General features: G+C 32.8%; 1 protein-coding gene across 7 annotated transcripts in view; it reads left to right on the forward strand.

The window, feature by feature from the left end:
• The window catches only part of LOC127706048 (uncharacterized), a 502,975-nt gene extending 492,273 nt beyond the window's left edge, over positions 1–10,702 (forward strand). For all 7 annotated transcript variants that reach the window (XM_052210453.1, XM_052210456.1, XM_052210450.1 and 4 more), the window contains 2 exons: positions 8,348–8,647; positions 10,138–10,702. In XM_052210453.1, the coding sequence (XP_052066413.1) occupies positions 8,348–8,647; positions 10,138–10,472 (635 nt within the window). In that variant the 3' untranslated portion in view covers positions 10,473–10,702. The remainder of the gene's footprint in view (positions 1–8,347; positions 8,648–10,137) is intronic.
• The last annotated feature ends 5,683 nt before the right edge of the window (positions 10,703–16,385 follow it).

Below are 16,385 nucleotides of genomic sequence, written 5' to 3' on the forward strand. Positions count from 1 at the left end.
AAGCAAAGCACTTTAATAATACACTTAGACAAAGAGCTCAATCCAGTGATATACTTTGTACTACAGGTCCTTCATGAACATCCTATCCACCAAAACTATATCTCAAAAACATGCCATACTACATGTACATGGTTCGATCAGAAGTCCTGAAAAAGATATGAATTTTATTATCATATTTTAATTATATATACACAGGTTAAAAGTTATATACTCCAATGGCAGTCTTTCCTGCTAAAATGTCATGTGTAGAATGTGATATACCATTTTTGGGTCTATATGGGTACTGTCCTTTATATTCATTAGGTCATTTTGACACAGCAAAATATATAGAAAATGTTAACTTTGATCTTGAAATTGAGTTCTTTTTTGCAAAATAAACCTACTAAAACTAAACTTTGAATGCAAAAGACCCCTAAATGGCTAACAGATATTGCTATAAAGAATAGTCCATGATGATTATTGTTATTCAAGAGTTCATGAAATGTACACCGATTCTGTCAGTTGAATGGACTAGAATGAGATAAGTTATATAAACATAAAGGTTTTTTCAACAGTTGTGGTGTAAATTAAATCAGTTTTATTTTATGGTTGACATATTCAAGTATATATGTAGATCATTGGCTTTTCAACACATTGATATTTTACAATATCGATTATCTATATTTATTGTTATATTGTTGGTATTTTTCACCTTCCTCAAACAGTTTTAATGCAACATGAATGCAAGCTTAATAGATCTTGATAGGGTGTCCTCACATATTTTGACGTTGCTGAAAAATTTTGGTTGACATATGTATCCTCTTCTCATCGTTTTTCGTGCTATTAAGAATGCATACTGTCGTCACAATTTCCATTGAAAAGGCATGCATAGTACAAATTCATATGACGTACGAAAACATATGATCTGACCATATACATGTACATGTATGTATAGGTTATCAGCTTTTCTACACATATTGGCCAGTAAGCCACAATGAACCTATTATGGCGAGTGAGCGCAGCTAATGAGCTAAAATGAATCAAATTGTGTCCTCAGTGGGGGATATTTTAAGGGATCTATATGAAGAAAACCTGATCATCTGTTTATCGTTCTATTACTGGCTTTTTCACCTCCCTAACTTGGCCTAAGACAGTTTTTACAGACGATAGAGCTTGATAACTACTCCTCACACACATGACATATAGATTATCGGCTTTCCTACATGAGTCATGAATATCGTAAAATGTTAGCCAGTGAGCAGGCCCGCAATGAACCTTTTTAGCGAGTGAGCCCAGCTAATGAGCTAAAATGAATCAAATTGTGTACTCAGTCACAGTTGGTGATATTTTAAGGTATCTACACAAAGAAAACCTGTTTATATAAATCTCAGTGGCGGATCCACAACTTTTCATAAAAGGGGGTGGCCGCTGACTGACCTAAGGGTTGCCCACTCCCGTCATGCTTCCCCAGTGGCGGATCCGGGGGGAGGGTTCCGAGGGTTGGAACCCCCCCTTTTTTGGACGATCAATGCATTTGAATGGGGACACATAGTTGGAACACCCCCCACCCACCCTTTGTCCCGAGTTGGGAACCCCCCTTTTATAAAATGGCTGGATCCGCCCCTGCTTCCATATAAAATCAACCAAATTTTCCCCACCCCCTGGATCCGTCTATGTAACTGTTTATCGTTCTGCGTAATACTGGCTTTTTCACCTCCCTTACTTGGCCCTAGACAGTTGCTTATCTGTTTATCGTTATGTCACTGGCTTTTTTTAGACTAGAGACTTCATGTGTACAAACCTGACGTCAAACTCGTGTACTATAAAAGAAGAGACAAATAATTTCACATTAAATCCTGTAACATTACATCTAAAGATAGTTATAATCCAAAGTAAATTATATTACAATGTCAATGGACTAAATTCCCGCGCAAATGTCATCACTGGGATAGACCAAAACGAATTTTAGGTTTATGTATCATTCACATTCCGATCAATTTACTCAGTTAAATAAAATATATGTGTTAACTATTTTTATTTTGGTTTTGAATTTAGTTAATCTATCAGAAAAAAGGATTTATTTCTCGCAGATATCCCTCAATACTATACACCAACTCGACACTGAAGCTAAAAAAACCCTAAAACATAATAGTATATGGAATCGTCCAAACGGATTACCTAATATTGATATAGGTGAAATATGTAGATTCAGAATTGTGTACACAGAAATGAGATCAGAAATAAAGCCCTATGTTAGGTGAAAACAATAACACAACTGTATAAAATCATTGTTTATTAAATTTGCTTGCATAAGAACCATGAAGTTAAAATTTATAACGATTACGTTTATCCTGTCAACCCCTTTTCTTCATTGCATCAAGGCTTCCGTTGCTTTACATCGAGCAGCAATTCAACCAATCGGGGAATGTTAAGTTGGGACATACCTCTATTTTTGGAAGCGTGATCTTTACATCGAGGCTTGCGTTGCTTTACACCGAGGCCACAGTAGTTCGACCAATCGGGGAATGTTTATTTGGGGCATGTGACCTATTGAACTGCAGGTTTTATAATATTTTAATCGAAATTGTAGAAAAATGAAATGTTGTTAGTACATACAAAACAGAAAAAGATGAATACTTTTAGTAAAAGATAATTTGGATCCGGGTTCTGTGTATTCACATCATTTGTACAACTCTCCTTACTGATGCCATTTTTTGGAATTTCTGTGACCTAAATGGTTCGCGAAAATTAATATTTTATTATATATATAGTAATAACGTAGAAAGAGCTACGTACACTCATTCATGCTTTGCAAACGTACACAGAATTTACATATCCGTCTCTGGTCCATTTTTTACCGTTGTCAAGATAACATCCGGTATAAGATTTAAACGAATGTAAAGTTTTTGACAACGTTATTTTGCACAAATAAAGAGTCTAAGGCAAATATAAGTACGCTGATGTTGCACACTTCGAATGATGCACTGCCAATTTAACAGTTTACGTCAGAACTTCGAATTTGAATCAAAGAAAGTTTAATATCTTTTTTTTTAATGTCAATCATTGATATGGCCAACTCAGCAACTGAATACCATAATTGCCTTTTGTTTATTTACTCTTAAGGGATTAAAATCGGGATAATATATAAAATGTCTGGCTGGCTAAAAATAATTTTGGAAGCCCTTAATTTGTACCACAATATTCCATATCACAAAGGGAAGGCTGGGATTGAGTTTGAGGGTAATTGCCTCAAATGTTGAGGAATAAGGGGCCAAAAACAAGCATTTTTCTAGTTTCCGGACAATAACGTGTGTGTAAGTTATAGATCTTTTTGAAAATGTACCACAAGGTTCCATATCACAAAGGGAAAGCTGGGATTGAGGAAGAGGGTGATTGCCCCAAACGTTTAGAAATTAGGGGCCAAAAACAAGCATTTTTCTAGATTCCAGATAATAACTTGTGTTCAAGTGTAGGGATTTCTCTGAAATTGTACAGCAAGGTACCATTCCACTAAAGGAAAGACAGAGATTGAGTTTAGAGGTCATTACTCAAAAAAAATTTGGGGGGGGGGGGGGTGGGGGGGTTTCATAATTTTTTTTTTTCTTCTTAGAATTTTCCATTTTTACATTGATTATTTCTGATTGATATATAAATTAGCAAGAAATCTTCAATTGCACAGTATTGCACAATAGTAAGAAATCTTCAATATCACAGTATTGCGCAAAAGCAAGAAATCCTCAATTGAAATAAAATACATATTATTTAACCCATTTCAAATTTTTAGATCTTTCACCACATTTATTTTGTGTCAGAAACCTATATTATGTCAAAAATTTTATTACAATCCAAATTCAGACAGTGTCAAGCTTGAATATATATTTTGTCCAAACTTTCACCAACTGTTCAGGGTTCGACCTCTGTGGTCGTATCAGGCTGCGCTCAGCGAAGCATTTTATTTAATCTTGTCAATCAAACGGACATGACTTGTCATTCGAATAGATTGTAAGAGTAAAATTCATTTGTTTTTGTATACATTGAAATCCTCAATAGATTGAGAAAATCTGCCCGGAATGTCAATAGACTTACTTCATATTTAACCAATATAAGATGACTCTTTAAAGAGTTATTGCCCTTAGGTTTTAATAGTTTTCTTATTTGTTTCATAATACAACAACAGATATTATGTAAATAGACACATTTTCAGAAGTACAAGATCTATAAAGATGTCACTGGTAAGAAAACCGTTTGATGATACTTCACAGGAGCTGGTGCCTTTAGAAGATGTCTTTTGACTCTTTTTCGTATTTTTGCCTTTCACCTTGAAAACTATATTATGAAAGATAGTTAGAAACCGTAAACAGCATACATGATTAGCAATACAAATACATCAATATGACCAAACTCATCTGAGGATTCTGTAAGCAGTAATGAACATTAAATCATGATTCTTAACTAATTTCTGACTTTTTATACGCCCGTTTACTGGACATATTATGGTATACCGTTGACTGTCTGTCGTACCGTCCGTCAGTCGTCAACATGTCGGACATTAACTCAAAAAAGCTTTAACCAATATGCATGAAACTTTGGTGAATTGTTTATATCTATTGACGTGAGCTCCCTTTCATTTTCTATAAATTTCAGATTTACCGTTTCCGAGTTTGGGGTTTTCTTCATTAAAAAAGGGGTGATTTTCCAGTTTTCTGACAATAACTCAAGAATGCTTTCACCAACTTGCAAGACATTTTGATGAATTGTTTATATCTATTTACATGAGCTCCCTTTTGGATTTTTATAAATTTAAGATTTAACGTTTCCGAGTTACAGGGTTTAATTCATAATAAAAGGGGGATTTTCCAGTTTTCAGACAATAACTAAAAAATGCTTTCAGCAGTTCTCATGAAACTTTGGTGAATTGTTAATATGTGTTGTTTTAAGCTCCCTTTAAAATTTAAAAAATTTTAGATTTTACATTTCTGAGTTCTGGGGTTTTATTCATTAAAAAAGGGGGGATTTTCCAGTTTTTGGACAATAACTCAAAAATGCTTTCAGCAGTTCTCATGAAACTTTGGTGAATTATTTATAGCTATTGATGTAATCTCCCTATTGATTTTTATAAATTTAAATATGACATTGAGAAGAAATTGAACTTTATTTGTTTATAGTCTGACAACAGATTTACTAAGTATTGCACAACAGCACAGTGTATTGCACAACAGCAAGAAATCTTAATAACCAATTTCAAGTTCTTTGACTACATTTATTCAGAAACCTATAAGATGTCAAATATATAATTACAATCCAGATTCAGACCTGTATCAAGCTTGAATATTGTGTCCATTTTTGCCCCAACTGTTCAGGGTTGGACCTCTGCGGGCGTATCCACCTGCGCTCAGCGAAGCAATTTATTACAACTCATCTCCAAAGCTATAAAGTGAAATAAAAAGGTAGAAACAGTAAACATTATCATCAATACAAGTTACAAACAATTGCCACTTAATGATCCTATAAATAAGGAAATATAAGTGAATGAAATATTAAAATCACAAATCAAAACAGCATATTTTTGTCGAGCCTGCGACTTTTGTTGCAGAAAGCTCGACATAGGGATAGTGATCTGGCGGTGGCAGTCTTGACCTTGACATCATTTTCACGGTTTATTGGTCAGTGTTAAGTTTTCATGGTTAAGTTTGTTTCTTAGGTACTATAAGCAATATGTCAACTATATTTAATGCATAAATTGATTGTAAGGTTTGTAAGGTGTATATGTGTTTCTGGCAGGTATCATCTGACCTTGACCTCATATTCATGGTTCATTGGTCAGTGTTAAGTTTTCATGGTTAAGTTTGTTTCTTAGGTACTTCAAGCAATAGATCAACTATATTTAATGCATAAATTGATTGTAAGGTGTACATGTCTGTCTGGCATGGTTCATTTGACCTTGACCTCATTTTCATGGTTCATTGGTCAATGTTAAGTTTTCTTGGTTAAGACTGTTTCTTAGAAACTATAAGCAATAGGTCAACTATGTTTGGTTTATTGAATGATTGTAAGGTGTACATGTATTTCTCGTTTGGTTTATCTGACCTTGACCTCATTTTCTTGGATCATGTTAAGTTCATGTGTTACTTGTAGTAAAGCTTTATATTTAGTACATGTACTATCAACATAAAATCAATGGTTAGTAAAGAAGGCGAGACATTTCAGCGTGTGCACTCTTGTTAAAATCCATGCAATTCGAGCTCGTATGGGCCTATTCTTTTTTAGATCAACTATGTCAGAAAGGTTTTCACGTTATTTTGTCCCTATTGTGAGATTATTTTAGCATTAATTCCACCTTATGTAATAATGCTGTATTTTGATTGGATGAGAGACATGGTATTTTTCACCAATTTCTATGTATTGAGATTTTCTTTTCTCTGCCAGGGTATTTGTCATTAGGGAATTCCATGTGCCGGGGTATTTGCTAGCAAATACCATGACAGATGGGTAATACCATGTCTAAAAAAAGCCCAATAAATTATTTCTATTCTAATTGGACAAATTTATGGTCATTCTTAATATATGGTTCCAAATGAAATATTAAGGATAAAAACATCATTATTGAATTTGGAGCGAATGACGTAAAAATTCCGTGAACATGTACTTTTAATGATGTCATATATGAAACTCAACGGAAACACATTGTCAACCGGTCATAAACATAAACTGGAATTGGCTTGTATTACACTTTACTCAAACTGATGAACAAATTGCAGTAGTCAGCCGAGAACCAGCTTATCATAAACAGGGAGGTACTGTACATAAAAAAATGATCAGAAATGATTATACGCGGCCATTGCAATTTGATTACGCAAATAGCACAGCTGCAGTATATATACAACAATTATACATTCAAGTAGAAACTCCATATGATACCTGATTACAGTATACCTTCTGAGGTCAAGATGGATACAAAGAACATTCGGTGGAATTAAACAATTATATCATGCTTACAGGTGGTATTTGGCAAAAATACCGGTTTCAATGTAGTTAAATTTCCCTAGCCTAACGGCTCTGGAATTTTATACCTCTCAACCGGTATTTTTGGCAAATACTCCTTGTAAGCATGATATATTTGTGTAAAATCTGCTTCTTAGAAACAGCTAAAGCAATTGAAAGTTAACTTTACGATACTCATCAATAGAAATTGCTACCTGCAAGCCAACATGGCTACCAAAGCTAAAAATATAAACAGGGAGTAGAATACATGTAAAGTCTAGTTTCTTGTAAACCAGTATAGATAAAAAAAATGTTCTGATTTGAATAACAATGTTCAAAATCAATATATATACATATTATTTGTTTTGACCACAACTGCCTAACTCATATGATTAAATGCCCTTAAATATGATGATTTTTATGATTTGATCCGATTTTGGCTTTCGCTTTTAAAATAATTAAGATAAAAAGGAAAAGCAGACTTTTTAGATACATAAACTCTTAATAGCAAATTAAAGCATAGTCGTTGCTTTGATCCAGCTAATTTGTAAATAGTTTTACATGTTCGCTTTTCTCGTTTTCATTGATCACTTATGCCAACACCTAAAAAAATGTCTAGAGACAGCCATTAAAACTTGATATAAGTTTTTTTTGCCAAAGATGATTTATTTCTTTTAACAAAGAGTTACAACGAGCCAATCGAAAATCATGTCTTATGAAAACAGACAACACAAGTATTGAAAGGCAGAACGTTGTTTTCATTTTTATTTCGTCTTCTTTTGGTTTTATTGGTATTTTAGTGTAATTCTCTTGATATGGAAGGTAGATGGACGATTTCTTACTGAAGTTTTATACGACAAATAACATTGTATCTAAAACAGTACTTTTCCAATAACAACAAAACAATCAGTAACTAATTGTTGTTTAGCTGCAATTGATGATAGTTGCAGAATAAAAAAACACATGCATTTCTATGCGTAGTGGCAACGTAAACTTTTTGTATAAAGCTTTGTTTTTAAGAAGGTAGAAGACCTAGATGCTTACAATGTTACACCTTATATGCAGATGCCGTATGTTAGGATGTTTCTGTCTTGCATATGTCTATTTTTATTGACCTCATTTTGATAGTTCAATGGCTGTCTGAAAACAAAGATACATTTGAAACCTAACCGCTCTTGAATCACAATTTAAATTCCTCTTTTTGGCATCTTAGAATTAATTATCAAGGTTTTAATTTTCCGTTAGTTTCATATCTAAATTTAATTACACGTAGACAGTCTTGAAAAACTATTTATATCCTTATTTACGTATACTTTGACATTACATACCATATGTAAAACAGTCATACAGTAATGATCTTATGAATATTCAATCTTTATGATTACAGATAGAATCAGAGATAATGCAGACAGAATAATACAAGAAATACAAACCAGCCAGATTTTGGATCATATGATGACACAATTGGTGATATCAGTAGATGACAGACGCCGTATTGAACAACATGCGGGACAAGATGATCAGAACAAAGCATTGCTGGATATTGTGAATAAAAGAAGAGAACCTGCGTATGGTGTATTTGTTGACGGATTAAATACCTATGGATATGAAGAGCTCGCAAATGATTTGAAATGTGATTCACAGGAAATAAGCCCAAGTGCAGCACTAGTACCCGCTGAGAATGAAGGTATAATCTATCTTGATAATTTTTGCATACATAGGCCAAGTAGGTTTACTGCATTGGTGAGAAATAAATGTTCGTAATTATGGGCTCACATTGAGGTATATTAAGTCAAAACACATGAGGACAATATGTTTCAAAATAATCAGAATGCTTCTGCTAACTATCCAGCATGTCTCCGTGTTAATGAAAAACATTCAAAACTTTCGTACATTTCAGGACATTAAACAATGATATTTGGTATGCAGTTGTATAAGCATTGGCACATCTCATTTCCATGGAGAATATTTGGCTCCGCCCCCTTAGTCATGGTCTATTGACTTTGAAAATTTTGCTAAGTTAACATGTATTAGTTTGTGATTAGGTCAGTTCAAGGAAAACCATTAGTGGTAGGCCAATGTTAATTGATATTCAGTTGTATAAGCATTAGCACATCTCGTTTCCATGGAGAATATTTGGCCCCGCCCCCTCAGTCATGGTCTATCGACTTTGAAATTTTTTCTTAGTTTACATGTATTAATTTGAGATTAGATCAGTTTAAGATGAACTGCTTATGTGAAGTCAATGATATTTGGTATGCAAATTTTTTGGCATTTGCAAGAATCAATTCCATGGAGATTATATTGGCCCACCCCTTCTTCATGGTTCATTGACTTAGTTTATAAGTTCATGTTTGTGTTTAGGTTTGTTTAAAGGGAACGACTTATAATAAGTCAATGGTATTTGGTATGCAGTTGTATTAGCATTGGCACATCTCATTCACATGGAGATTGTTTAGCCATGTACCTCAGTCATGGTTCATTGCCTTTGAATATTTGCATAACTTATGTAACATGTTAAAGTATTGCTATTTTAATTTCAACATTTGCATAATCAAAATTACAAAAAGGCGAGATATATCTCTGTGATAACAGTTTATTTAAGACAAAATGTGTGTTTGGCTTACACAATTTTAATCCTGGTACCAATGATGATTTTATTACCTTGGCATCAATTTTTATTTCCCATTTGGCATCTTCCTTCAAAGACAGGATTCAAATATGGCCATACTGGGCAAACACAGTTGTATTGTCTTAGATTTCTATTCAATGTTGGTGTTACTGTTAAAAGGTAATTAAAGAATTATCTGTTCATTATGATAACAGAAAGGAGTCTTGATCATTTATGGCGCAAATACACTGGTTTAGTTATTTTCTAATAGTTTTTGGATTAGAAATACCCAAATCAGCAACCGATCATAAAATGGTTATCTGTATGATCACAACTTCTCTTCATCTTTTTGTCTATATGTTTAATAGTTCTAATTCAGAAATATAAGTTAATATTATTTGTACAATTTGATTTCTACCTAACATTCCCTGTGAAAAATTAAATCATTAGCTAGACATTGTTGTAAAGACATGTCTATCAACTATGTATTTGTAATATTCACAAAGCCTGATTATTATTTTTATTTTTAGTCCCTTTTGAGAAACAAATCTTTTTATATTTTGTAGGCTTATCAGACTGGAATGTTCCATTGTATAAAGTTCGTCTACAGAAGAATTATCTCAAGGTTATTACTGATATACAACATGAGAGCATAGTAGATCATCTAATATCAAGAGAGGTAGTGTCTGTAGATGATGGGAAGAAGATAGAATCTGGTAAAACCCCACAGGAAAAGAACAGGAATTTAATGGACATGCTTTTGCGTAAAAATGAACGAGGATTTATTGAATTTCTCAAAGCTTTAAGAAAAGACTCAATTTACAAAGATTTAGCAGATCAAATTGAAAGCACAGCAGTTACGAGAAGAAATATAGAAATCCTTAAAAAGTGCTATCAATAGAATATATAATAATATTTCTTTCAGAAAAAAAAAACTATACACGACAAGTTAAAGAAAGCTAGAACAAACGCCTGTGAACAATCAATAGAAGGAGGTATTACCAATGCTCAAAAATTTGGTCACTTAAGTAATCAAAGTGAATGAATCACACTATGCTAGTTATAACATTCTCATATATTCAACATATTTCATGTATGATTGTCATGGCAAGAAATAAAAACTAAAACATGTTCAAATCTTCACAAGTGTTCATTCCCTAACAGATATGATAATTTGGAAGAGGCATGACATACTTTGGCCAAGGAAATAATTTCAGTTTATTTAAGTAAGTCTATTGGAAGTAAACGTAATTACCAGTTTATTTAGGCCACCTTCGACCGAGGGTTTAAACCTTAGTGTTTTTGCTATTTCAAAATTTTGTAAACAGACAATTTTCAAAAATGATATTTGAAGACAACACAGAAATCCCGAGCTGGTGATAACCCTGGGATCAAAACAATCGACAATAGTGATATCCACACTGTAATTGTAAACAAAACTTGTTATGTATACCTGGTTTATGATTTGTTATCTCAGAAGTGTGCATATGTGCTAATCAACTGCTCTCAGAAATCAATTAACTTTAAAATGACCTTCATTTATATAATTAAATAACATCATTTCGATGTCAGGAAGAGATCAACCTGTGCTTCTAAAATTCTTCAATTATTTTGATCTTAAAAGCGTTTAATTCTACCTTAATATTCAATTAAGTTCCGAATTTCAAGTCTAATGAATAATAAAGTATACACATATAAAATAACTAATTCAGAGACCGAATCTTGTCGTTGTGTTGTTTCTGTTTGGCAGTGGTTTGTTGTATATGCTGTTTACCCTACAACTACTTTTCAATGTTCATTTGTAAATAAAAAAGTCTCTCCATCAATTTAATTTTGAAGAAAACAAATGCAACGATATTATGAAATATAGTTGTTGCTACATGACATAATATTAACAATGGGTATTTGACATAATGCATCTGTTCTCTATCATCCATCAGAAAAACAGGATTTTAAATCTAAACAGATCAGTGATAATTGTTTGATTGTATTATATTTTTCAAATATTTGAAAACATTTGTAGACCTCAGCTACCCAAGCAAATGCCTCTACACCATTATTATATGACGTCCGTATTACGCTTTGTAAACAAAGCCTTGTTCTAATTAGCACAAAATATGTTTGACACATGCGCTTAAACTTACTGTTAATATTCTCGTTATTTTCATTATTATCCAAATGAAATTTATTCATTTTAGCAGCTAACATAAACTTTTATTATATATTTTTTATCAAACAACATATATTTGTCCTGCTTTTAGTTTTAAAACTGAATTTACAGACTGCACTCGACCTATAAAAATACTGTACTTGTCCTATTAGAATCGAAATAATTCCTTCATGTCATGCTTTATGCTTATTTTAACATGGGTAGGCATTATATTTGACCATATTTTACACCTCGCTGTTAGCGTAAAATGAGCATAGAGCATGACATGAAGGAATTATTTCTTAATTTGTTTGTTGGTGCTATACCTAAATTTACTTAAAATGTGAGCCTGATTTGGCCTTTAAAAGTTTTAAATCGAGTGTCACTGATGATTCTTTTGTGAATGAAACACACAATGGCGTACACAATGATATGTCTGGAATCTTTTATGAGTTGTTTTTCTGTGTTGCATTTTTGTTGTTTTTTGTTTTTGTTTAGAGGAGTCGAGTTAGTAAATTTAAATGGCATTACTAATTGTCAGTTCTAAAAAATGTAAGTTTTCATTTCATCACCAATATCAATATTTGTATAGTTATTCATTTTCTTCAACTTATTTGTTCATTCATTTCTCAGCTATTTCTATTGGTGATAGGTGAACATGTGAATGTTGATATATTCTACAATATTGTCAGAAAAGGTTTTGTAACAATTATGATAATCTGATTTCATGTGTAATATGTTTCTTCTTGTATTCAATCATCACAAATGTGTATATAGAAGTTCTTAGCCAGATTTAGTGACTTTATATATAGCTTGCAAAATTCAGATTTACAAATTTAACATGTCATCATACCATTGTGTTTTTGTTGTTTTTGTTGTGGTTATTTTAGCACTATTTGTGTTTTAAGTAGTGTCTTCTACTTGTATATATATATATATGTAAAACACTTTTGATGAGTTCTACCACCCTTATGTAAAAAAACATATAAATAAATGCTCTTGTTCTTATTTGATTGGCCAAAAAATCAAAGCAACATTGACACGGTGAACCTGACAGTCCAACCTATCACAAAAAGCAGCGTATAGGTATCGGGTCCGTTCACTCCAAAAATATATTCGCACCCTACACATTCGCGCCCTACACGTTCGCCCATATTTTTATTTCAAATACCGGTTGAATAAGAAGATGTTTTTATATGTATATATCAAAATATTTATATGTTCATGAATAGATTCGTGAATTTGTTAAATGAAATATTTGTTTTGGTGATAAGCTGGTTTATTTAAGATAAAATTGAGAATGGAAATGGGGATTATGTCAAAGAGACAACAACCCGACCAAAGAGCAGAAAACAGCACAATGCCATCAAAGGGTCTTCAACACAGCGAGAAAATCCGCACCAGGAGGCTGGCTTCAGCTGGACCCTAAACAAAAATGTGTACTAGTTCAGTGAAAATGGACCTCGATCACACTAAACTCCAAATCATATAAATTAACTAAAATTATAAAAACATGCAAGACTAACAAAGGCCAGAGGCTCCTGACTTGGGACAGGCGCGAAATGCGGCGGGGTTGAACATGTTTTGTGAGATCTCAACCCTCTCTCTAGCCAATGTAGTATAATCAAACACACAGCAATACGCACAGTAAAACTCCAATAACTGTTAGGTGGTATTTACAAAGCTAATTTGGTATTATTGTTATGTGTTATATATTGTGAAGTAAAATACAAGTAGTTAGCTTGGTAGGAAAAAAAAACAATGAAGATTTTTAATAAAAAGAATGAATTTATTTTTTTAACAGTTTGTGGCGAGTTTGATAGCCGTTTGGAATCTTTTGTATTAGTGACGAATGATTAGTCTTTGATCAACATGACAACATTTATTATCCATTTTGTCTACATTATTCTCAAAAGATGATTAACCGGTTTACGTTTTTAGAATGTCACTTAATTTAATTATAAAACAATAAAAAAAACTATTTTTCTTATTATATAGCAATACACTAAGTAAAGCACGATTGAAAACGTATTCAACAAAACCTTTAAAAGGGTGTGAACGTGAAATAGGGCGAACGAGAATTGGAGCGAACGTGATTTTAGGCAAAAAAAAAAAAACGAAGTCCAAGAAAAATTCAAATCGAAAAGTCCCTTTATCAAATGGCAAACATCCAAAGCTCAAGCACATCAAACCAATGAAAAACATTCCTCAATTGGGACAGGCATTTACTTATGTAAAAAATGATGGATTAAACCTGATTTTTAGCTCACCTTTCCAAAGGAAAAGTGAGCTTTTGCCACCGCTTGGCGTCAGTCGTCGTCCGTCATCGTCATCTGTCCGGTGTAAACTATTTCAAACATCATCTTCTCTGAAACTACTAAACTAATTCCAACCAAACATAAGTTGAATGATCCTTAGGGTATGTAGAATATAAAGTTTTTAGTTTTATTTTCTGTTTCGTCAAAAAAAACATGTCCGCCATGGCTAAAAGTAGAACATAGTGGTAAAATGCAGTTTTTTGCTTATCTTACAAATCTTAGCAAATCTTACAGGGGTAACAATGTTCATTAGGTCAAGTTCTATCAGCCCTGAATCTGAATCTAACAACCCATTATTGGGTAGCTGCCACTAAATTGGTAATTTTAAGGAAATTTTGCAGTTTTTAGTAATTATCTTGAATATTATTATAGATAAAGATAAACTGTGACCAGCAAAAATGTTCAGCAAAGTAAGATCTACAAATAAGTTTTTATTTGACCAAAAAATGTCAATTGACCCCTTAAGGACTTGTTGCCCTTTAAAGACAATTTTACACGATTTGTCTATCATGTTTTCTAATTTTCAAAAAACTTCTCTGAAACTACTTCACCAAATTAAACCAAACTTAAGCTGAATGGTTCTTCTGGATAACAGTTTGTGTTTTATTTTGTGTTTCATCAGAAACATGGCCGCCATGGCTAAAAATAGAACATAGGGTAAAATACTGTTTTTGACTTGTATCTCAAAAACTAAAGCATTTAGAGCAAATCAGACAAGAAGTTAAAGTATTCATTAGGTCAAGGTCTACCTGCCCTGAAATTATCAGCCAAATCAGGTATCTGATTTTTAGGTTAATGCCCCTGTATTCATGATTTTAAGGAAATTTTGCTGTTTTCGGTTATTATCTTGAATATTATTATAGATAAAGATAAACTGTAGACAGCAAAAATGTTCAGCAAAGTAAGATCTACAAATAAGTTTCTGTATAACCTGAGACTACTATAAAACCTATAACACATGTGTTATAGTAGTCTCAGGTATAACCAAAATTGCCAATTGACCCCTTAAAGAGTTATTGCCTTTTTCACAATTTGTTCATCTAGTTTGAGAGCCTCTTGTTATAGCTAGCTAAACCACTCACTTGTATGATAGTCGCATAAAATTCCTTTGTATTGACAACAATGTGTGCACAAAACAAACGGACACAATTGATAAAAATGTCAAAATTGGGGTACAGCAGTCAACATTGTGTTATAATCTTAATCACAATAAAAAGAAAAAGAAAAACAATTCTTTGCAAATGGTAGATTTCAAGTAAAACAGAGGTGAGAGATACTAAAGGCATATTCAAACTCATAATTCGGAGACAAGCTGACAAAGCCATGCCCCAAAAAGACGACAAAAACATGACAAACAACAGTCTACAAAACACAACATAGAAATCTAGACTGATCAGCAAAGATCCTACCAAATGCAGGTAGCTGGAGGCGTTATTTCAAACAGTGAAAGGAAAGAACTTTGGATAAATATCTCTCTTTTATATGTAAGGTTAAATTGCACTTTTTTTTAGAAAGATTTAGTAAGAGGTGCTTGAAAAGATGTACTTTAGCTAGTACACAATTGACAAAAATGTCCCACCTTTAGTGAGTAACTCGCATAGTCCATGTTTGTCAGTAAGATTTCATTCATCAAATTAATCTGGGGTTTTGATACATCCATATTTGATGATGATCACACGAAACATGGTAGTGATATATTCCGTCTACAAGAAATAACAGATATTTTAACAAGTTCCCTCCCCACAAAAACAAATCCCCATTATAGATTAAATCAATGAGTAAAAAAATAAAATCTAGTTGGCTGAAAAAAACCTCATCATAGATACCGTACGCCAGAGGCGCGTTTCGTGTGCAAAAGATTAATCAGTGGCGCTCAAATCGAAAAGTTCATAAGACAAAATACGAAGTTGAAACAAATGAAGATCCAAATTCCGAAAGGTTTTGCCAAATACAGCGATTCGACAAATGATTTAATTAAATTCATAATAAGATAAATACAATGTTTTATATTGATTATGAGCAAACTGTCAATGGAGATTATTTGTTCCATCAGTAATAATCAAATCCCACAGATAGTATTCATTGTTAGTAATCAAATCCCACAGATAGTATTCATAGTTAGTAATCAAATCCCACAGATAGTATTCATAGTAATCAAATCCCACAGATAGTATTCAGTTAGTAATCAAATCCCACAGATAGTATTCATAGATAGTAATCAAATCCCACAGATAGTATTCATAGTTAGTAATCAAATCCCACAGAAAGTATTCATACTTAGTAATCAAATCCTACAGATAGTATTCATAGTTAGTAATCAAATCCCACAGATAGTATTCATAGTTAG

Source organism: Mytilus californianus, unplaced genomic scaffold (assembly GCF_021869535.1).
Source record: "Mytilus californianus isolate M0D057914Y unplaced genomic scaffold, xbMytCali1.0.p SCAF_6, whole genome shotgun sequence".
Taxonomy (NCBI): domain Eukaryota; kingdom Metazoa; phylum Mollusca; class Bivalvia; order Mytilida; family Mytilidae; genus Mytilus; species Mytilus californianus.